At 33.6% G+C, this 25,717-nt stretch overlaps 1 protein-coding gene across 6 annotated transcripts in view; it reads right to left on the reverse strand.

Annotated features, from left to right (window-relative positions):
* The window catches only part of LOC117123909 (Krueppel-like factor 12), a 63,220-nt gene that overhangs the window by 33,932 nt on the left and 3,571 nt on the right, over positions 1-25,717 (reverse strand). For 2 of the 6 annotated variants that reach the window (XM_033270006.1, XM_033269980.1), the window contains exons 2-3: positions 24,647-24,689; positions 5,799-5,853 (exon numbers count right to left, since the gene is read on the reverse strand). In XM_033270006.1, coding sequence (XP_033125897.1) covers positions 5,799-5,853; positions 24,647-24,689 — 98 coding nt within the window. Of the gene's footprint in view, positions 1-5,798; positions 5,854-6,393; positions 6,504-7,325; positions 7,370-18,814; positions 19,163-24,646; positions 24,690-25,717 lie in introns of those variants that run through there. The other 4 variants (XM_033270025.1, XM_033269988.1, XM_033270015.1 and 1 more) reach the window with 3 other exon arrangements.

A 25,717-nucleotide genomic window follows, 5' to 3' on the forward strand; every position in this document is an offset into this window, starting at 1 on the left:
AATTTTTCATACAGTAAAAAAATGGAAAATACATGACGTGGCAACCCATTAATGTATTATGACACTAAAGCACTTAATTTTAACAACCTTTAAATTGTTTGCAATATGCCTACTTTACCAGGGCTTTATGACCATTTATTATCGCAGTTAGAAACACCTAGACTAATAGACTAATGATTTATATCATATTTATTTCAAACTGCTTTAAATTTAAATAATACTCAATAATTTAATGCTATAAACTATATAAATTATGTAATAATGTTACATGCCAGATAGTTAAATTTACATTCTTTGCATTATAAATTTTACAATTAACTTCAGTTGTACTGCCATGAATAATTAGAACATGTTTTTAATTGAATGAAAAATATATCAGAAGTCAAGTTAAAATAATTAAAAAATAAATCATTTTTAATTTTAATCACTGGAAAAAAAAAAGACAACTAGCTATAACAAATCTTAATAATTAATAATGTTCTGGCTAAAGTTTAATGAGTATTTTTATATTTGTTATGATATTTATTTTATATTTGTTGATAGAATTGTTCGGCTTCACTGTAAGTATTTGTTCTTTGTTTACCTTGCATTTTTCCAGCTGGAAAAGTGTTCTAGATTGTTTTTTTTTTTTTTTTTTTTTTTTTTTTTTTTTTTTTTTTTTTTTTTTTTTCTTTTTTATGTTTTCTTTGTTTAATAAATAATTTTTTTGTTGAATGAAGTGATTTTGAATATTATTAACAAGAGTCAGTGGCGGATCTAAGAATAGAGGGGACCCAGTCCGGAATCTTCACAATTCAGGAGACTAGACAACCTCAGCCCCACAATGGTTGGTTGGGGCTGAGGTAAGAAAGTTTATGATTATGACATCTCTAGATGGTATGAAATGGCACTCTCAGACCTACAGTAAATTTGATTATGATTTTCCATTTTTTCACATTTTTTGAAAAATTTAAAGGGAAGGGGTCCTGGCCGGCTCACCCACCCCTTGAATCCGCCACTGAAAGTCATGAGAATAACTACTAACACTGCTGTAAACACGGTTGTGTAGCTTTATGGAGGGAAGAAATTTTGCTTTCCTCCTGAGCCTGGCTTGCTAACTACGAGTTACAATACGCCTAAAGTTGCACTTTCACCTAATTCTTCAGCTGCGTGAAAGACTGAATAACATCTCAAAATATTTTTAATAAAATATTAAAAATTCAATGATCATAGAACGCTAATGTGTAGAGCAGTGTAGGAAGGCCATGTATGTGGTTATAAAATAAAAATATGGACAAGCATGGGAAAATATAATATTAATAGAAGGTCAATCTTTAAAGATCTTGGCACGATAACCAACCTTCAAAGAAAGGTGGCACAATTTCATGATGACGGTTATTAGTCATACATTTACCCATAAAGTTAACAAATGCTAACTTTAATTCTAAACAGAACGTTTACAGATTTTCAGCGTTGCAAATGTGCAACTATACGAAGCGAGAGCTGGAAAACGTGCGACGATGCAACCAGTCATCAGAGGCATTGAGCACGACCTCAAAGACATTTTCGTGAGAAGTTATAATGGAAATTTCTGGGGTGACAATCAAATTAAAAAAACTGACTAATCAGAAAAAGTGAAGGAGTACACGCATGTCCCACAAACACAGGTTGTTGTCAGGTGCGGCCACAGCAACAACATCTAAAGGGCGGGGTTTAGCAGCAAAAAGCTCCCCTGCTCAGACTTCCAGAAATATTAACAACAAAACATTTTAAAACCAAATACTGTACATAAAGCATAACACTACAAACTGACCAGGTTAATCTGTTAAAATGATATTAAATGCCCGAAACTGTTTATAAAGAAATAAAATTAATGAAAATCAAAATTTATTTACCATATTATATGATAGCTCCTTACTCAATTCCATAATGGTTGAAATTTTGGGTTCAGAATACAATATTGGCAATGTGCCAACTGCTGTATCTGCCACACCTTTCTTCTACTGTAGACCAGGTTCAACAAAGGGTGTTTGGTATAGTCATTATAATAAGGGATAAATAGATTTGTATGGTACTATAGCCATAGTAATAAAACAGGTTTTATGGATAAGAGGATCACAAAAAAAGAAAGGGGAAAGGTGTAGGATGAACTTAACCTTAAAAGGAATCATGATAAGAGTGAAAAATAGAGATAAATATAGGATTTAAGAGTAAGAGTTTAAATATAAAAGTACTAATGGAAACAATATGAATCTGAATATGTATGGATCATACAAGAAAAAGACTATTAAAGTAGGCCTACTGTAAGGAACTGCACTGACAATCAACAGATGTAAAGTAGTACGACTATGAGTAAGGATAAGGCCCAATCAAAAAAAGTATTAGTTTATCACCCTCGCGCGCCTGCCTTCTATGGCACTGGGAAAAAAAAAATTTCTTTTAATTTTTATTTTTTTATTTTATTTATTTATTTTTTTTCATTTATTCTATTAAATAATGAGTAGATATTGTTTGCATTATCTAAATCATGTAATACTTTTGAATATCAATGCACCAGCAAACAACCCAAGGGTGATATTGGCTTTAGCAAAATAAAATATTTAAAAAAATCCTCCCTCCATTATCACTTTTCCTGCCCAGATAGGGTGATAAACTAATATTTTTTATAGGGCCTAATCTGAACTTTCTCTTCTATAATCCCATCCCCTTTGAACACAAATTGGACAGATTATTATTTTTTAATTTTTTTTTGGGAGTGGGAAGGGAGGGGGGAGGAGAGGAGGTGGTACCTGCCTCTTATATTTAGATAATCTCCTTTTAATTCAAAAAGCACTTTTTAGCTTTACATGCCCAATTCAGAAGACTTGTATCTAAAATCGGGTGTAAGGTAGGGGTTGGACTTATTGTTATACCCGATGTGGGCTTATATCTGAGGACATGACCATATATGGGTGTGATATGACATCACCATGCCCATATAAGGAGTTTACAATGAAAAAAAAAATAATCCGACCAAAAACAATGGCTTTTCCACAGCTCAGTAAAAATAAGAATCTAAAGAAGGGTTCTTGCTTCTAAAATTAAATTGAAAATAATAACCTAGATATTCAAAAATAGGTATTTAGTTGTATCGTATTTGTCCTGACACATACTGACTGGCTGTACTATAGCAATGTAGGAAATTTAATAGTACATTGACTTTCAAAATACAACTCATTCATCCACAGATGTATTGTAAAGTACAGTAATTATGAGGAATGATTGTTTTCCGTGGTACACCAGAACTTTACCTGAACGTAGCCAATTATGCTTCTGGTTGGACACCTGCTACTACTGAATTAATTCATTTAGTGCAACGCCTGTCAAGATTATCAATTTTCTTTGACAAAAAACTGTTGTATGCCCATATATAGTCATGATGTGCCTAAATATGGTCATGATGTGATATCATCAAGAGCATATGTCACATGTTTTTGTCTCTTTGTTTAGTGTATTTTGATCTTCATCTTGCAAGGTCTTTGTCTTTAGACAAAAATGCAAGGAATGAAAGTGCAAGTATTTGTGCACTGCCAAAAATGTATTAAAAGTCCTGGCTTAACTAAGGCTGGATTTGACACTATGGTCCATGCAATGGCATCAAGGAGGGTTGGGAGGAAATGGGAGAGAATTGGAAGGGGGATGGGAGTAAGATAGGAAACAAATGGGACGAGTTAGGAAGAGGGATGAGAGGCAGTTGGGAAGAGGATGGAAGGGAGTTATAAGGGGGATGGGAGGGAGTTGGAAGGGAATGGGAGGGAGTTGGAGGGACGTGGGGAACACGCACCCAAGAAGTTTATTCTAGATGTAAGTTCCTCTATAAAAACTGTCTGAACAAAAAATTTAATCAAGTTGTTAACAAATTAGCTTATTCATTGGAATAATTATGATCCATGTTTTAATAGTGAAATATTTCTGCATAAATTTTACGTATATTTTTATAAGCATATTTTGCCCCGCATGTTCAGTAGAACCCTCCATTGGAACATCCCTATTAAGGGGATATCCCTTCTAAAGGGACACTTATTCAACCACAAAACGATTGGGAAAAGTATATCCTTTTAACACTATATTAACCTTCCAGGACTGAAAATATGTCCCCTCAATAGGGATTCTACTATATTAAAACCATCAAAGAACATACAGTAAAAGTTATATTGTTTGTTACAGTGAACTGAGATAACAAACGTGGACTTAACAACTCGTCATGAGTTACTAGAGACAACATGTCTATATAAACATCAAAAGTGTCCTCCTGCTTATCAAAATACTATTGTCAAGTACACAAGAGGAATTCCACTGAATTTTTAAAACACATTATTTAAAAGAACTTTACAGTTTTGATTGTCATTCTCATAATCCTACCAACATTTTAAAGATGATTTTTTTATTATTTGTATTGAATTACAAAAATAAATTCTGTGAAGGTTTTTACGAGTTGATTTCTGGTTTCTAAAGTGTGCAAGGTATACTATCCCCATTGTGTAGTAGAATTAGTCACTTCTTTGTTATTGTACGATATACAAATGTACACTACACTCTTCTATTCAGGTTAAATTTAGGGTAAGTCCCTTTCTTTTCTCAGTGAACCTTGCTAATCACTGTAATCGGGTACAATTATATGATGTTTGGAGAAACTAAAATGCAAATTTAAGGTAAATTTCCAGTTCCATACTGTTTTCTTGAAATGTTAATTATTACTACAGTACTATTTAAGAATTGAATTTCAGTACTACAAAGTACTATAAAGTAAAGGAAATGGGCCTTTCTACTAAATAGGACATCCCTAATCATGTGTCATCTTAATTTAGGGGACATTATTATTAATTATTAAATAAAAACTACAATACAGTAGTTCTTTTATGTAAAACACTGAAAAAAAAACAAGGCTATACCAAAAGGTCTGAATCAGAATTGTTGTGTTTTGTCACACTGGTTTTCTGTCGATTTGTGCCTTGTCTATTCCTGTTCTGGTCATTGTTTTGTTTTCCTTTATGTTTCTTTTTTTCCCAACAGATTTGTTTCCTATCTTATCAGGACTTTACATTCTTCCTCTATTTTGCATACTTTTACATATTAAAATGATCGAGTTTTTTTTGTTTGTTTTATGCATGCGAACAGGAAGTGAATAGTCCATAAATATTAAATATTACTGCAGTTCCTAAGGTATAATAACTTCCACTGAAAACAAAATTGGGTCACTTTTTTTTTTTTTGGGGGGTGGGGAGGGAAGGTGTGAGGTGGGTGTTTGTACCGCAAAATCCACTTTTTAAATTACATTGCAATTTTGCAACACTGTAGCTCAAAGCGACTATCTCATGGAGTATGGAGTGACTAATGCATGAGAAACTATAGTACCGTAAAACCTCGAGATGAAGCCCATCTTGAATTGAAGCCCTCTCTTTAGTTTGCAAAATTAGCCTCGAAAAGAAGCCCATCTCGCAAAGAAGCCCATGAGCTTCTTTTCAATGTAGTATAGGCTTCATTTCGAGATAGTACAGTACATAACACTGTACATGAATTTCAAAAAAATAAATTAAAAAACAAGTTAATGCCAGTTAAATACAATCCATGATACAGATTGATGTTATAGTGGCCTTGCTTATTGTTTTATAATACAAACTCACAAAATTTACAGCATTCATTCTGAAAAGAAGGCTAACCCCCCCCCCCCAACCTCTTTACTTCCCAAAAGCAGCCGCAAAAAGAAGCCCATCCCAGAAAAGAAGCCCATCCCAGGGCTTCATTTCAAGGTTTTACGGTATGGTAATAAAGTATCTTACCTGTTTCATAATTGTAGGACTACACTGATGATATGGACTGGCTATATGAGTATGACTGAAAAGACAATGAAATAAGAATACTATTATAATAAAATAAAATCAATGTAAAATAAGAACACGTGAAAAAAATTTGTCAATCGTTCCCAACAAAAATCTCTTGGAATCTACAGGTCCCTTCTTTTGGTATGTTTTAATATTTGTTTTTTTTTACAACTGTTTTTCAATGGTATCACCACCCATAGCAAATTACAATTGGATGTGCGAAAGAGAAATTATCAAGTCGGGTCTCCCACAACTGGATTCTCCCAACTTGGGACCTCTGCCAGTGTATCTGAAATCTAAAATAATAATAATTTCATTATGAAAAGATTATATTGAAATATACATGTGATGAATGGTTATATGAAGTGCTTGAAAATTTGCTAAATAAGAAAACAAAATTTTATTTTTAATTTTTTACTGCTCTTTTCTGATGAGCTCTAAAACAATAAGTTCGCAAAACAAGGAATCTTAAAAGTCTCTCCTAACATAGCTAGTTCAATGCTTAACTAAGTACTGTTCTATATACAAAGAAAGCCACAATATAGCTCTTCACCAAGTATATGCTATCAGGAGCCCAGTTGGTCCAAGTGTTGCAGTCAGATCCAGACATTGTGAGTGTCCCTCGGATGAGAAACCCATCTAAAGTTCTGGTAATGCTTTCTTAAATCACATCGACTTTTATGACAAAAACATACAAAACTTGCATCACCAAGGAAACCAAGTATCATATTTCTGATTCATTTGATCTTTCTGTCCTAAGTTATGGTTCTAGAAATGGTTTGTTTATTTAAATGGTACAGTTTAGCAGCTTCAGACAAAGGGTGCAAATAGTGGGACCCAATGACACAGCAGTTACTGTTTTAGCCTTGGGTTGGGGTTTGAATCCCACCCTTCAAATTCATATGCTGCACCAGTGGTAACACTGGGATATATGCCTGAGGGAGGCAGGGGATAAGTTGTCCACTAGGAGTGTGAATTATGAGGCAGGGGGTGGCTATAATCCCTGACTAGTAAAAAATGAGAAATATTTGGTCTGTCGTTTTTGGTTTGATGAGTTGCATCCAACATGGGGGCTTGGCTTGTCACAAGGGAAATTATGGGAGATTATTACTTCAATATGAATAGTAACTATTTATTAATATTCAATATTATTATTATTATTATTTTATACAGCATCACTTAAAATTCCTAAAGCATTGGCATGGCAATGTGCATATAATTATACATTTCTCTAAAATAAAAACATAAAAACATAATAATAAATTATAATTCAGTTTTTAAGCACATATGCAAGCCCACATGTAGCCAGGGATATCCCAACATTAAAAAATAAATAAATGAATAAAAATATTTAAAAATTGTGTATCATACTAACAGGTAATAATATAAAATATTTATTAGTTTAGAAAAGTTGTAGATAAATAACTATAAACATTACACCTGATTTACCAACAAAAAAAATGATAAAAAATAAAATATACACACCCAAGTCGAATTCTAATCCATGGTTTCATGTTATCAACAGTACAGTAGTATCCCAGTAAACAGCCCCTTGTCATATATTTCAAAATACGGAGCCTATATGATATCTTATGACTTGTCCTCACTCATTTTATTGAAACACACCATTAGACAAAAATAAGAAACACGTCATACGCAGATGACAGGGTCACGATGGTGCATGATTTAGGTTCTATATTTAGTGGTGCAGGAACCTATATTCCCCCCTTCTCTAATCCACAACTGTGAAGTATGAGTCACTGATAAGGGATCAGTGCGGTGTGCAATTGACAACTGTATCCCCTTTATGCTAAAACGAAATTTACAAAACCTATATAATTGTCCCTGTACAATTTAATGCTGTAAACATTTAGGTAGAATACTATCTCTTTTACGGTAAACAAATTTACAACCATTATTTGACTTCTGAAGTTAAAAAAAAATTATATGTAGTGTTCCCAGTACAGAATTTAATCTTAGGCTTAAAAAAACAAATGTTATATTGGCATAACAGGCCCCAAAATATAGGGTAGGTAGGGATTTTTTTTTTTTACTGTCACAATGACCTTGAAATCTATATAACCAATTAAATAAGTCCCTAATTGCCATATTTTTCGCCCTTGACCCACTTTCGAAACATTTTGAGTGACATCCGACCACGCCCACTTTGCTCACATAAAGTTGTATTGTGAAATAAGTATAAAAATGTCTAGGGTCGGCCAATTTTTACGGCCGGTCATGTTACGCTAACATAACATTATTTTTAAGGCATCAGGGTTATGCTCTGTCCACAATATCAAATGTTATGTAACAAATAAAATGTGATATGACCATATTTGGGTATTTAAAAAAATCATTATGTCCATATATGGGCACATAACACAAATTTGATAGTGGGGACAGGGCTTCGGAGGGGATGATAGGCTGTTGACGGGCATGAAACCCAATAATTAATCAGCTTTAAAAAAAATTGAGGATGTCATTCACTTCACCTGAACAAATAATGTCATGTCATGATGACATCACATCATGACCATATATAGGCACATCATGGCCATACAATAGTATTTTGTCATAGAAAGTTTTAGGGCTGAATTTCATCATCATTTTAATGGTTACTACTATATTTAAAGTTCTGTCCAGCTTATCAGAATTTCTTTGAAAAAAACCAAAAAACTATTATATGCCCATATATCATAGGCTTAGCTAGCAAGCCTTTCGGCCGTCTTTAGGACAGCCAGCAATTATTTAGGGCGGCTACTTTTATCGTGATGTCTTGGCCTATAGATCAGCTCACCCTAGCCTAACGGGGCCTGGTCTGCCATTAGCAAATTCCTTATATTCTTCAAATCTATCAAATGTTAACATTAAACTAAAAGCTAGATCATATTTACATTTGATAAAAACCACATCTGTTGATTGAATGCACATTGTTTTCATATTCAATATTCGGTGGGGATTCCCAAAAATTTAAGGCTTAACCCTCCGGTGAAATGGACGGTTGTGAGTCACCAACAACGCATACACGTGGCCCTTTAAATACAATACTTGAGATTAGGTTTCTCGACATAATATTGTTGGTGTTCGTAACTCTCTGGTTATAATTAATTCATGAAATACCGTAAAGAAGATTTGTTGTTAACCTCACAAGTTAAATTTTATTAGTCAACAAACTACAGGACTTAGGTCTAGGTCTATCTCACGATTCGAAGGATCTAGAGTAGAATTTACACTAAACCAAGGCGAGAGATGAAGATGCATCAGCTTCCTATTTCATTTTTCTGTCTAAGCCCCTGCAATTGTCATGATGTGCCTATATTATGGTCATGTTGTGACAAACTCATTATTATTGTTTTTTTCCTATTCTTCCTTTATATTTTACCTTTTTTTCATAATTAAATGATTATACTTTAATCATACATTCATTAAGCATATTTTTAAATTACATTTTTTTAGTTTTAAGGCCTATTATTATTATTATTATTGTCGAAGGTATATCCTGGTCCTCGACCATTTTATGTTCACTTTGGATAGGCTTATCTTCATAAGACTTCTACAAATGGATACCTTGTTCGAAGCAAGAAATCAAATTGTCTTTCCCAGTACCGCTCGTCTATTTTATTTGTGGGAAACCGATAATGTGCCTAAATGCAGTTTTCACTAAAAGATCAATAAATGAAGGAATGTTTTTTCATTTTAATCCAATATTTGTTCGTTTTAAAATACATAAATATATAAACAGTTGTTTTTCAAAAGGTCTTGATTACCATGAATTTACTCTAACAATTTGATCTTGAAGGAACTCAAAGTAGGTGCAGGTCAAATGTCATATGGTAGACTATTCCATAGAACTGACCCTCGATAGCTACAGCAATACTTCTTTTTTTCAGTTTGGTTAAAAAAAAATGAGGCATGTTGTGGCAAAATGGCTAAGTTGTAGCAAAAATTGAAATTCAAGATATTGGTATTTTCAGATACCCGAGTATTTGATCTTTAAAATGAGGGGTCATTCATTGAAATGGGACTTTTCAAGCCTAAGTTATTGAAAAGTGAAAGTATAGCACTCTTAGAGTCAAGATAAACATGATTTTGAGTAATTGCCTTCCAAAGTTATTTCTGCATACATTGTTTAATAGAATTAACTATCTAAATAACATTAAATAAACAGTTTGTTGACCACTTCCAGAACTAATACTTTGGGACATGATTAATAAGACATTAAACTGTTGATCTATAGTGAAAACAAAATTTGGAGTTTTAGGCAATTTTTTGAGCTCCCCCATATTTTATAGCTCATTTACTCAATACTGGCCTGTGCGACAACTTAACCATTTCGCCAAGACATGCCTCAAACATTATATGAAGGTGTGGCATCTATGTATTGAATAACAATGGCCCCACATGACACAAAAAACAGGGAACTAAATAATGCTATGCACCATTACACAAGATTACATTATACAAAGGTTTAGACTTTAAAAAAAAAAACAAAAAAAAAACTGTACTAATAGCTCAAAGCCTTTGTTAAGTATAAGCTTTGTACTATGCTATACTTTTATTGATTCCAAAACTTGGCTTCAATTACCACCAGTAATGATGAGTTCAAATATTCTTTGACCTACTCAACGACGACGAGACTCTTCAAATAAATAATCCTCATAAAGAAAGATAAATGACTATAAATTTATATGAAACCTAATATATGTTTGTTTTGAATGTCACAGTCGCTGGTTATCATTTGTATTTATGGCCAAATATAAAAAATAACATGTATCTGGTTTTGTTTGAAGGTGATGTAATAAGATGTTGGAGCTTGCGGTATACCACGTAGGTAGTTCTAAAAAGAATTGTTGTAGTTGAGAAAGTCTCAACGTTTCGATTGAGTTGCTTCAATCATCTTCAGGAGAGTAATGTTTCTGGTTTTCCAGTAATATTTTACTTTAAATGTTAAATGTTTCACCATTGCTTAATCTCTTGGCTGGTAAATTAATAATTATTATTAATTTCATAATTGAGGGCCACTCACTCTGAAGTTTGCTTCCTGTGTGGTGCCCTTTTCCCCTTTCGTATTATTTCACTTTATCTGCATTGCTTCTCTCTACCCAGGAGTATACACTAAATGGGTACCTGGTGGGCCTGCCTGCTCCTGCGCTGATTACCAGCAGCAACACTTAAAGCCTATCAACCCAATGACAGGGAAAAGAACTGCGCCTTATAACCTCAAGGAAGAGGCACATTATAAATTAACATACCAGTATTACCATTGATTGATTGATAGATACAGTAATAAGTATGATGAAAACCTTTGTAATACAGTAGGTGTCAAATTTATTAATTAAATTTTGAAAAATTCACTTTTGATACAGTATGATATTTTTGGCTCCTGCTTGGAAAATAGATTTTTGCAAAAATGCAGACACTAGATTTCCATAATGTTGGGTTGGTCGGCTTTGGGAAACACACTGTTTTTGGGAATTATCAATAAACATCATAATACTAATTATATATTATTCTTTTTATTTAGTATTATAATATTTATTACTTATTTATTAGATTCTAATTACTATTAAAACCTTTATAGGATATATTTTACATGACAGGCAATCACAATTTAAAGAACTTAAAATCTTAAACAGATATAGACGGATAATCGGAGACAAATGTTTGAAGATAAATATTCAAGATTGTTATTACATGAGATATGATCGAATATGATTGACTGAGTGACAGATCTGATTATTATTAATGACTATGTTTACCCAAGTTCATGTTTCATTGATGAATGATTAAATCTTCAAATTGAAACATGTCTTTCCTGTACTACCAAAGATGTTTGAATAAATACATGCATTTTGGCGAATGACTCACGAATTAAGAGATTAATTCATTTGTTGATTGGTCATTGAAAGGAATTAATTTATACGTCTGACAGGTGTCATGACCTTCGCATACATCTTGAGTAATGACATCACATGAGAAACACTGATAGGACAAAGAAGTTTCAATTCCTATTCTCTCACCTCCCCCTTCCCCACCTCCTGACAGTAGTACTAGATATTTCCTTGGATATAAGCCCATAACCACCTCCCCCCCCAAAAAAAAACTTTACACCCAATTTTACATACCACCAGTCTTTCGTCTGTCAAAAGCTCAAAATATAATTTGAATGAGATTGTACAATTTACTCTAAGAAAATATAAAATACTAGTTTTCAACTAGGCATGCAGTGGAAACAAAATTCTTATTGATAGGGTTCAATCTAAGTTTATGTATTTCATTAATCATAGGTATTATAATGATAGTAATTTGGTTCTGTACTCTCTTCTTGCACAAGTAGTAAAAGAATTTTTTTTTGGATATGGTTTTTCTTTTTCCGGTAAGTGTATGAATTCTGTTTATGATACTAATTTAAGCTCTTTAAGTTCTTTATTTTCTCTTAAAATTAATAGACTATAAATTCTCACTCAAAAGATATATTGGTGGTTCCGTTTAACAGAGATATTGCACAAAAAATGGTTCTATTCATCATTTAGCTTTTACTTATAATACATTGTTACATGAAGATCCTACTATCGATTTATTCCATCAAAAATTAAGTTCATTTAAAACCAGATTACTACATTGCATGCATGCATGATTGATCTGCTTGGGTTTTTGCTGGGGATGAGTTATTTTTTTTTTTTTTTTTTTTTGTTGGTTGGTGTTTTTTTTTTTTTTTTTTTTTGTTGGTTGGTGACTTGTGTCCCTGTTTCTTCTTTTTCTATATTATATTTATATACTTGTAAAAAATATTATAAGACATCCTGTCAAGGCAATTGATTGTTGTTTTTGAAATAAAAAATAAACAAATAAAAAAAATTTCCTTTTAATTAGAAAGGGGATTCCCTGAGTTCAAGCCCACCGCCCCACAAATCAGTAAAATGTTGGGTTAACGGCAGGTAGGCTAATACCAGAGAAAGTACTCTAATAATTTGGAAAGTAAAGCCTTATAAAAAAAAAAATGGTAAAAAAAATCATCATTTATCTCCTAATTCTGATAGTACAGTGCATCCTCCAATTCAAGACTCCTCTAATTCCAACACTCCTATAATTCGAGACCACGTTTCTAACGACCCAAATAACAATCTTAACATTTTAACGCAAAGCTGGCCCTCTGATTTGAAACCAACCCCAAGAGCATCCCAAGTTTTCAGGGCATACTGTACCATATTGAGGGTACTGTTGATTGAGCGGTCGCATACTTTTTTCCAGCCTATGCTTTTTTTTATTAGTGCTATTATCTTCACCAAAAAAATATAAGAACTTAAAATTGGTTTTAAAGTGAGCTGAAACATACCAATAACAAAACTTTTCAAAACCTGTTAATGGGCAGAATTACGTAGGCACAAAGAGTGTGTTTATCCTTTATAAAAACAACAATTCAGTTATCATGACTAAAGTTTCATACATAATGGATCGGATTACAAGTGCATGAACTCAAAATAGTTACTTTTTATGATACATACAAATACTCAGAGTTGAAAAAGTGAGTTTAAACTTGGCCATGACCATGTCCAACATCTAACAAGTTTAGCACTAGGCACTACTGTATGTGCAAGCTCAGTGGTCTAGTGGTTATGACATCAGGCTAGTTATCTGGAACAGCGTGGGTTCGATTCCCACTCGAATCACTTGTGATTTTCTTCGCAAGTATTTTGGAATACTAAGCATTTAGGAGGTTTGCGGGGTATGCAGGGTTTAGCAATACCCAGCATTTAGTACGATAACACTTACAAAAAAATCCAATGACGGATTCAAGGAGGGGGGGGGAGCCGAGCTGCTCCCCTAAATTTTAAAAAATTATAAAAAAATTGGAGTAAAAAATAAAATTATTATCAATTCGAGTCTGAGAGTGCCATATTCGGTCATCTAAGTGCCACAATCGTAATTCTTTTTCCCTCAGCTCCAACTATGGTTTGATTGTTGGGTACCCTCTATCTTTGTAGTCTCTCCCAGGCCCCATCTATTTCAAATTCCTGGATCTGCCACCATATATAATAGAATGTTGGCAAAGCAAGCTTCATTGCAGAGTTTTAAGAATACGTAATTTTAGAATATTTTTTGTTGTTCTTGTACACACAGTGACTTGCGATTCACTGGAACAGTAGTAAACTGACCCATGTTTACTTTGAATACGAAACAATCTTCACTCAAACAAATTTGACGTATTTTCTCTCGTCAACAGAGAGCAATTCAACTATACATGATCTATTACAGCATGTTTAAATAGTGAAAAATTGGGATGAGTAACACTTAGAGACAGTGGACAGAACTCCCTTTGGACACACCAATAAAAAGTTGCTGGACGCTTAGCATAAAGACGATAACATCCTATTGGGCATAAGGTGCAAACTTCCACACTAATCCCAAGAGGGTGGGTAAAACAACTTCTTAATCACTCAACGTATTCCCACGAAAAAAATATAGATGCTGTCAACGTTCATCGTTTTGTCAAATATTAGGAGGCCCAACTTGACACTTGTCAGGGTGGCAGGCTAGAAAAGGCAACGAATGATTACCAATTAGCCTCGTTTACAAGGTAACAAAGTTAAATTGGATATGACAACTTGTTCAAAGATCATCTTGCTGGTTGAACTCGAACAAAAAACTTATAAAACTTCTAAAACGATACAACTGACGATTAAGACAACTTGAGGTCTGAAATTCAATGCAGATCAAAATCATATGTACTGTATGCTAATACCAAGTGAAGTGAGTTATTCATCTTAACCCGTTATCAAACTTAACGATATCTTGAATACCTCAAATACGTTGGCTGCCAGCAACGAGTATGCTGGTCCCACTGGATGTTGTAAAGGGTTCTAGGGACGGCTATACTCGTCAAAATCTGGGTAACATTCTAGCGTTTATTACTTCTTTGTTATACATTGTAGAACTACATACATAATGGCTAGTAGTTCGAGGGAAGATACACCTAGACAATAACGTACAAATAATTGATGTATGTTTATTTGTTGTGCTACCTTGTCTGCAGTACCATCGACTGCATAAGTGGGGACACCATCTGAACATATACCAACCAATGCAAAAAGCGAGAAAACTCATTGATACAGTAATAATGACAACCATGAAGATGAATAAGGATGACATGATAATAATGATGAAAATAATGGTTGATGATTGTCATCACAATGGATGATCATGAGAGATAATAATGGATTGACTGATTGTGATTATAACGATGATCATGGTGTTGGGGTCGTTCACAATTATTAACATTTTTACAAGGGTACAAAGAGTATGTGGGGCAGGGGGCGGGAGGTCGACAAATTTGTATAATTTTGTGCATGAATATTTAAAACAATACCTTTTTATAACTAAAGAAACCATCAATATAATAGATATTTTATGCAACCAAGTACAGTACTTTATTTGACAACACACAAAAATGGAGAATATTTTTGGGAAATCAACATTTTTTATGTACCAAAAAAAAAAAACGAAAAAAAACAAACTGTACAAATGCAAAAAATCTTGATAATTGTGAATTACCTCTTAATAAAACAACCTTCTATGAAAATTGAATATTAAAAGAATTAGGGAATGGGTTAATATAGCCTAGGTGGGTTTATATAATACTATACCAAGTTTTAACTATGTACCAATGGATAAAGAATGAAACCTCAATGGCTTGTATTTAATTAAAACAGGTCGTTACTGACTCTTCCAAGATTAATCCACCTGTAGATTTTGCAGTATCCGTTCACGAACAACCACAATGAGATCAGCTGTTAACTTTGATAATGTTCAAAAACAAAGAGAACATTGGTTAATATCCTACTGATGAAAAGAAAACCAACAGATGCACTGGTTATTGGTTCCTATGCTGTAAAGCTAGGAACACTGTTATTGTCCCTGTATATGCTGTACGTCCGTACATCTGTGATGCTGACGCCAACAAATTCACCTGAAAACCACTTACAGATGAACAGATTACCGGTATTGGTAAAGTTAGGAACCTTTGCAATTGTCCCGTATGGGTACTGTTCGTCTGTACGTCTGTGATGCTAATGCCAACGTATTCATCTTAAAACCAACAGATGTGCTGACTATGTTTTTTAATAATGAACAAGGCTGTGCTTCTCAATGTTTTGACCTTTACACTTTCGAAGAAGCTTCTCATTTCTATTACATTCAGAATAATTTTTATTACATAGAAAGCCATAATGCTCTCTGAGATATTGTGCTGGAAGTCTTGATTGCCTCACTGACTGAATTTTAATTCTGGATATCTGGCGCAACATAAATTCTTGCAAGTGTAATATCCTTAAAGAAAAACACACATCGCAAAGACTAGCAAACACTTACAAGGAATTTAGCAAGGCTCTGTGCACTTGCTCGTTGGTTGCAGCTTCATATCAGCTACATGGTGCTGCGCATACTTTCACTGCCTGCAAACAGATTGTACCGACTTTTAGTACGTTTTGTATTCACTCGTGTAAAGATGATGTTACTGTATCCCACGTGTGCAGAGCATTTAGCAAGCATTCCACTTAATATTAATAATTTCTTCTTGTATGAATGACAATACTATAAATTGAATCTAAGAACAATACTAAAAAAGAAATCACAAAATACCCTACAGTATGTCAATCGGTAAAATCATATGTATAGTAAGTATAGTTTTTTTTTAGTTTCGCATCTTGAATTCCATCAAATAATATTTAACACTTGGTACATCAGCAGTCGTAATCATGAATTTGCCTCAATAGTGCAAACATCTGCTATGGAAGTTTTTTTAATCTACAAGTCACCCCATCTCACTCACCGTGGTTTTCCGTACCCTAACCTAGGTCCAAATCTAAGAATCTTATCCCAAGTATAGCGTAGCCAACATGTCTGCAGATAATTAGCACGAGACAAGTTGATGAATGCTCAAGAAGTCAATCATTCGACATTACATGCACTAGGAATGCTGGGATGGGGAGGAAGACGACTGCAGCGGCGCATCTACGAGTGTTGACATGGTGGTGGCAGAGTAGGGGGAGCAAAGGTTGTATTGGGCTCAACGATTAAGTAAAGTAGGTTGCAAAATTAAGTTTTTTTATAATTGCACACATGTGCTCATTATTATTCCAAGGGAGGGGGTACACAAGCTCATTTTGAAGAGGAAGGGAGAACAGATCAACACTGGGTTTTACGTTTTTTTTATATTTTAAAACTTTCCCGGGTTACCATAGGAACTAATGCCTTATCTATTGTTTTTTATTATTTATCTAATCTTTTTGTCTTTGTTTTGTAGTTAAAAAATGTTTTGTGATCTTAATTTCTCAAAAAAACAAAATGAAATGGACACTGAAGATGTAAGCTAAAATCAACTTGGGTACCAAAAATCTAATGTTTTTTTTTAATAGTTTAAAACCTTGGGCTTATTTATTACTCCATCAATAAAAATAATGAAGCTTCAGCAATTTCTACTATAGAGTTCAACATTATTCAAATTATTATTACGAAAGACAACCTTTTCAGTTGACCAACCATAAAATACTATACTAACTGTACCTATTGACAATAAATTAAAACAAATAATTTCTTTCTAAAAATAGAGAAAATACTATACTGTACAAAAGTATACTAAAGTATTGCTTTTAATTTTACCAAAGGATAAAACATTTTAAAATTATACTAAATATCATTTTTGAAAAATACATGAATATATTATCAAAATCAATAACTTAAGGTGTATTACAAATATTTGAGGCATGTTGTGGCAAAATGGTTATGTTGTCGCACAGGCCAGTATTGAGTGAATAAGCTATATAAAAAATGACCTAAATATCAACAACTTTTTCCACTATATAGATCAACAGTTTATGTCTAATTATCGTGTTCCAAAGACTTAGTTTTGGAATTGGTCAACAAATCGTTTAACATTATTTTGGTAACAATAAATGAAGGACAAACAGCACATTTCAGACTAACAAATTTATTTAATCACACAAGATTTCGACTAAATAGGATAAAAGAGTGGTCATATATACAGTAAGAACAAAAGGGTGGACGGTGACTAAGTATAAACAAAGGGATAATGAGTCTGAAACAAAAGATAGGAATAAACAGAAGCAGTCAAATATATTTTGGTAGTTAATTTCATAAATAATGTATGCATAAATGACCATTACTAGTTTATCTTGACTCTTGGAATGCTGTACTTTCACTAACCAAAGCTTGAAAAGTCCAATTTCAATGAATGACCCCTCATTTTGAAGATTACATACTCAGGTTCTGAAAATACCAACAACTTGAACTTCAATTTTTGCTACAACCGGCCATTTTGCAACAACATGCCTCATTTTTTCAATCATACTTTTAAAGCAATCCTTCCAGCTAAACCTAAACATCAATAATATTCTTTTTGTGGTCATAAAGTAAATGAATTTTGAGACTTCATAGTCTCTTTATGGGGCTGAGGGAGTGGACTTGTCTTTTGAAAAATTTGAATTTGAAAGCAGGTACCTTTCTTAACCATCAAACACTGTTCATAATTATATGGAAGAAGGACCTTAAATTGCATGTTGTGGCAAAATTGCTTAAAAGTTGTGCAAAAATAGAAATTCTGAGTACTGTAATATAATAGCCCCGGTTTACACTTACCGATGCCAAAAAAAAAAGGGTTTTCAATAGTGCAGTGAGGGTTTAAGATTAACCAAACAAAACAGAACAATCACATAATTCGCACATTTTAAAATCTACAAATAAAATAAATAAGGATTAAAAAATACAGTCTGATTTCACACTTACCGATGCCAAAAGGAAAGTTTTCCCATAACGTGGCAAGGGCTTGTAAATATGTACATCCATGCCTCATTTATTAGGCAGCAATAAAATAGAACACAATATTTCGCACACTATAAAATCTACTAACTAAATGAGTTAAATAAAGATTAAACATTATAGTCTGGGTTCACACTTACCGATACCAAAAGAAAGGTTTCCCATAAAGTGGCGAGGGCTTGTAAATATGTACATCCATATCGCTACTAGTACTATGCCTTATTCATTAGGCAGCCGACTTCAAAGTAGACCATAAGCAGACATATAACTACCCGTACATACGATGACTTTTCAATTGACTACAAACTTTACTGTATGATGAGTGTACGATCACTCTTTATCCAATGCCTGCACTTCTGGTAAAGTAACCCAACGCTCATTTCCAGTGGTCCATGAAGACTGGCCTGTCTTTATGCAGTTAAGTTTATGTTATCGTAGGGTTGGGTATAGGGGTGGAGCCTTTTTGTTTGGGGTTCATGAGCTGTGACTTGGATAGCAATAAAAAAAAAAATTGGCTTTCTTCTCTTTTGTAAACGTAGGCTTGGCAGGGTTCCAGTAACAGACAATGAGAAACATAAACCATCAAATACTGATGATAACACAGACCAATTCTAGGTATGCCAATAAAGTACCAACTATCACAATTATGCTTCCGGAAATGGGGACTACAAAATATTGAGCTTAAATAATTTCACTCTAAAATTAATGTGTTTTTTCTTATTGTATTTTTTATCTCTATTTGTACTAATTAAGGTCGGAACAAAATTTTAATAAAGTTGGTATCACAATAATCAAGCATTAAAACATGCGCATATTGACGTGTTTATTTTTTGTTTTAATGAACTAGCACTAAACACGATTTACTTTGATTTGTGTTACTGTAGTTTGTGATATGAGCTAAGTTTTACGGCTAGTCAGGGGTCCCAAGACCTACTGTAGGGATGGGCTCCCACACTTTCAAAAGATGTGTATGTTATTACGACTTTATTATAAATTGCCTCATTGAAATCAATGCTGATTGGTATCACCAAGCATTGCAAAATAACCTTAAATGTGTTAAGAAAAAGAAATTTACAGATCTCTCCGACGCGACTTCTTTCAAAATGGGTCCCCTGCTTAATCCAAAAACATTTTTTTTAATAATCAACATGGAATAACCTTAAATAAACTTTAAGGGTGTTTACAATACTACAGAACAATACTTTTTCCAGTGCCTTGAGATATAATTGTTTTTTGTTAACTCAAGGCTAAAAAACATTTATTGAGAAAATATAACAAGCATCTGCCACGAATAATCATTGCAGCCTCTGCATTGTTTTTTTCAACAACCAAAGCAATACCATTACACTGTAGGTAAATTTCTGCAATGATTTTCTCGCCAACAGTCAACAAAGAGAAAATGGTATTAATTGAATCAATGCGACCTTGAAGGAGAAAGAATGCTGGTAATGTACAACAAAGGTACATAAGATATTGTATTTTCCTTCCGGCCAGAAGAGTCCTCCTCAATATTTCCCACCCCCCAATCTATTTTTGTCCCCTTTCCCTATTTTTAAAAAATAATACATTATTCAATATGACAAAATAAAATATTTTGAAAAATCACAAAAATTGACTAAAATCTAATAATTTAATAATCCACCTTGAATTGAATGGTGTTTACTTTCAAAGTCAGGGTCCTTGTCTACCACTTCATTTGTAAAAATGAGATTATACAAATGAGAAGGCAGACAAAACAGAAATTCAGAACCCAAAGTAAAGATCATAGAGGATACAATAAGATCAACTATTGTCAGTAGAGCGTAGTCAAGTTTTGTACATTTTTTTCTTTATATGAGACTTTTTTTATTCCTTGTTTTGCGAACTTATTTTTTTAAAGATAATCAGAGGAGAGCGGAAAAAAAAAAATAATAATAATAATTTTGTTTTTTTTATTTAGCAAATATTTTTACCAAAAACATCCAGAAGGAGAACTTAAAGAATAAAATATTATTGGTGAAAGTAAACAGTGCAGTAATATGATGGTTTAAAAATGCTTTAAATTTATATAATTAGGAAGAAATACACACATACATACATACATACAAAAATCCGGGGTGGATCCAGAGATGTTGTGCTGTGGGCAGAAAGTGTGGCCGATTTAGATAACAGTAACCTAGGGGGTCCGCAAAATATGTGCGTTTTAGGCACCCACAAAATAACCTCTGAGGCGTTTTGGGTGATCAATTTTTTTCTTTTTCTTTCTTTCTTTCTCTTTTTTCACTTTCCAAAAGTAGGCCCGGCCCACCTGCTTATCTTTGAAGATTTCAAGGCAGCGGAGGCCGTAATAAAAATATAGAAAAACTTTTCTCAAATTTCCATTTTTTCCTGGCGGCAGGTGTGTATTGACCAAAATGAAATTTTCTTTTTATTCCAATTCATCAACATTTGTGGATGGCGGGCTCGCTAAACAAGCTGTATAAAAAAGTCTCGCCTGTGGCTCTACCATTAATAACACAACACAGAAAACAAGTTTGTGATATCTACAGTGCTGTACTGTAAAACTAGGTATCCATACAATCGCTACACTGTCGCTAAAGTGTTTTCAGTGCAGTCATTGTACTGCGTAGCTAGTCCTTGAGACAATCACGGAAGCTCCATCACCGAAATCTGTCGGCGATAACGTGTAGCGATTGTATGGAAACCAATCTTTCACCTTTGCTTGAGGCACACATGGGAACGAAGAAGATTTTGCATTTGTTTTCTTTTCATGGTTAAAATAAGAAACTAAAATGAGGAGATGAGAAACATGATTTTTTAACTAAATAAATATTTATACAAGATCAAAAGCCAAACATCTTTTACATTTTGTTACTTAATTTCTAGGAATGTTTCTGTGGTGAAAGGGTTTTCTTCTTTTATTATTGCGAGAGTGAGAAAATGGGTCTCCAACCAACTGTAACATTGGGTGTTCCAGATTTCTTTGTTTACTTTGGCACCATTAATATTAATGAGCTTGCATAGAAAGAATGCCGTCATGGTCTGTACAATCTTCAAATCTCGCGTTGAATCTATAACACCGATGAAATGCAGTTTTTAATTGCCTCTTACAATAGTCGTATACAGCAGCATTTGTATCAACTATATTCCAATGTAAAGGACATATTTTTAAAGGCAGGCAGTTGCTATTGCTACACCAGTCTCAATCCATTTCCCAATTCTAATTGGATTTCACATTATTGTTCTACTCCAAATCTTACATTTTTAAAATTGTTTGCATTTTAAAACGTTTGCTGCTGGTGATGCGCGTTCACATCCGACTGGGTCCATTCAGATCCCCAATGAGGACGTGAGTTCATGTCCACACCTGTCTAAACATACCAGCATTGTATTGCATGCAATCTCACTGGCAGTGGCTGCGAGAACGTGAACTCTCACCCTGGGGGTTAAGCGCAAAATTTGGATGATGTCAAAATAGATAGTGTGTGTTTGTTTGCGTTTCATAACAGTTGATGGCAATGATTTCTACTATGGTGGCTCCCTTTATGCCTTGGTGAAACTAGGAAAAAGGCTTGACAATCAATGTGTTGAATTTCTATTTGCAATCTTTGTTAAATTGTTAAAAAATGTTTTTCTCAAAACCCAATGAAACATGACGAAACCAGGACAGGGCCTTAAAAAAATGATGAAAGGTGCCGTCAAGTGTGACAAGGTGTGGTGTAAGGTGTTTACTAACTACACTTTACCAGGTATGCATGGCTGATTCAAAGGAACACAAAGGCAAAATGATGATAGGGTCACCATAGGTCAGAGGAGTTCAATGCTATTCTGCGCATGTAATAGCACTATACATTGAATTAGATTATTTATGAAGATATTAGATGATATGAATACACATGCAAAGATATGAATATGAAGACTGTATTTGAAACATGAAATGATGAATACATGATTATGAATTATGAATACATGAAATTGAATGAATATATATATATATATATACAGTATATATTTATGAATGAATACATGAATATCAACCAATGAATCGGATAGCGCACATATCTATTATCATTCTACTTCCCCATCATGCCCTGTACAGCACTGCTGATAGTTTTGATTGATTTTGGAAATATTAAAAAAATGAAACAAAACTCGCTGTCTATGTCCGAATCAAAAATGAACATAAGCCTATCAAATGCTAAGCCTATTTTCTACAACTAAAAAGCAATAATTCTGTCTGAAAAATCAAAATCACCCCTCAATTGAAGCCAAACAGTTGCGCTTTCAGAATCTAGAATCGCAGAATACGAAAACAATCCAATTCCCTAAATGGCTTCCGCGAGATACAGATCGCATCAAATGGTGCATTATTCTAGGCCTGGCCATAAGCTGCAATATACAGTAACTTAATTATGAAAAGAACATTTATTCTTCAGTCTTAAACCAATCGACAGAAAGGTTTGCTTGCTTTTTGCTATGGAAAGGGCAAATCAACGACCTCCTTTACCCGAAGTGAACTCTGGCCTGGATTCAACATGCTCAAAAATGATTATTTTACAACATTTTTTAACTCTATGAATGAATTAATAATTTACCAGAACGTTTTTGTTTTTTTTTTTGACAATACCATCAAATATTTCCTGGTTGGAAACTTCACAATCAAATGAATGAACTTGCAGTATATTCAACTCCAAGTAATATTATAGCAAAAAACTATAGATTGAAAACTATCACATGAATGAACTTATAATTAACACCAAGTAATATAGCAAAAATAGTAGATTGAAAACAATATTGATTCTTCAATAATCTTCACATTTTCATTTTTATAAAGAGAATTCAGATAGTACGGTACAGTACCACTGCAGTTCATCAGTAGGCCTAATATTTTAATATACTGAAATTGAAGTGCAAGTAAAGATTTCCTCTTTGGTTGTTGAGTATTTACTTGGTCTGTTGTTTTGCTTGTACCTGTCAAAGTGGTGTTTTGTTCTTTTATTGATTTAATTGAATTTTGTATTTTAAGAATTTTTTTCTTGGTTTTTTTTTCTCACTTGTTCTGGTTTTTGTACTGAAATTGTCCATGATTGTTAACAAAATTGTTTTGTTGTACTATTTTACTTTTCCGGAGGTTTTTTTGAATAAATTGAAATAAATTGAAAGCAAATTGTAATTTCAATTGCGGAGAGGTTGGATGAAGTGAGGCATCTCTGAATCGACCACTTCAAGATGGGTATTAAATACTGTACTGTGGATTGATGGTACTGGTGAAGATGATGATTGTGATGTTGAAGAAGATGACGATGATGATAATGATTGTGATGCTGGTGATGAGGATGAAGATTATGATGACTACTGATGTACGCTAATGATACGATGACAATATTACAGTAGGCGAGTATGAAGATTATAATTGATTGACAACGATAAACAATGATAATACTGATGATAAGTATCTGTCATGTTTGATGAGTACCAGCAAATAAAGTCAGGTGTATTGAGTCTGCTTGGTAGTAGATCCTAAAAGACAAATCAGCATCATTGAGCCAGCAGTACATATTTACTGTACCAACCAAAAGAATTACGGTACATGGCGGCAAAGAGTATCACAAGAGAGCATACTGTACTCCTATTTGTGAATACATCACTCCTAGTGTAGGACGGCTGCTGTCGTTTGTATGATCTTCATTACCAAGTACTGCATCTCACACAGTTTGTGTGTTTTCCACTATACAATACTCTCATAGAGAGTGGTAGATTTCATTATTTTCCTTTATGGTCAGATCATCGTGCGCAGTGCAGTACTGGGTAATAAAGAAAATACAAACGACAGAGGGCATCCCACACTTGCTGCGTATTGCGTATCATTTTTTTTTTACACTCTCAGTGACCGTAGTTGGCTCTCTTGTTCCATTTATACTCTGAAGGTGGAAGCAGTGATTTAACAATTATTAATATTTTAATAAAAATTATAATTATTAATATTCACTCACCAGAATGTTTTTCTGCATGTATCACAGGCACTGTAGTCTTGATCTGTTTAATAAAAACAGTAAGTTTTAAAAATTAATTAATTATTTTCTCTTTTTTTTTGAGTTGGAGCACATTACATGTGCTTTTTTAGAGTTTCATTATAAAATAGATTAATTTTATTGTCAAACAACTGACAGTAACTTTAAAAAAAAACCAATCAGTGCACTTGGCCTAATTACAATATTCTGAAAGAGTTATTATATTAATATTAGTAATCATCATCATCCTTATCTATAGCCTGTTTGCATCCCATTGCTGGGCAAAGGCCTCTGGGTTATTCCGGCTCAAATCAACCGCCATGCCCATGTTGCCCCCTTGGATTTTCCGGGGAAAAAAATCTAAAAATACCTCCAAATCCAAAATTTCAGCTTCAATTTCCAAGCGGTATTTAAGTTACAACATTTTGAAATTTAGGTACCATGCTCCCTTTTTCATGCCGCAAATGGCTCTTTTAACTATGTATGTTTTTTACGAAGCTATATCTCTAGAAATAACGAAGAAAAAATGTTGAAAATTGCTATATAGACTGAAATTTTGCCCCCTTTTCAAGAAATACCATTCAAATTTGGGTAGCATATTAGAATGTTATATTTCTGGCATGAAAAAGGGGGCGTGGTACCTAAATTTCAAAAGGTCATAACCGCTTAGATATTGGAGCTGAAATTTTGGATTCTTTTTTTTTGACATATCAAGGTATTTATTTAGAAGAAAAATCCAAGGAGTCGCATGGGAACTTTTAAACTTCTGGCTGATTTGAGCCAAAATGACCCCTCTCCCAAATCCTGCCATTTGTGTGTCTCTGCTTGTGCCCATGCTATTAACCCTATTGACTATACCAGCTCATCTCGCCACCTTGGTTTTCATCTTCTCCTTTTTCTTTCACCGTAAAGTGTTTGCCATTCAGTTGTTAATTGGCTCCATCTATCGTCCTTCCTCCTTGATGTCTAGCCCATCTCCATTGGCTTCTTTTTGCAAAGACTAATATGTTGTTTACGCTTGTTTGCTCTAACCAATCTTTGCTCTAACTTTAT

This window comes from Anneissia japonica, unplaced genomic scaffold (genome assembly GCF_011630105.1).
Source record: "Anneissia japonica isolate Jap-2015-1 unplaced genomic scaffold, ASM1163010v1 scaffold169_len739621_cov184, whole genome shotgun sequence".
Classification (NCBI taxonomy): Eukaryota; Metazoa; Echinodermata; class Crinoidea; order Comatulida; family Comatulidae; genus Anneissia; species Anneissia japonica.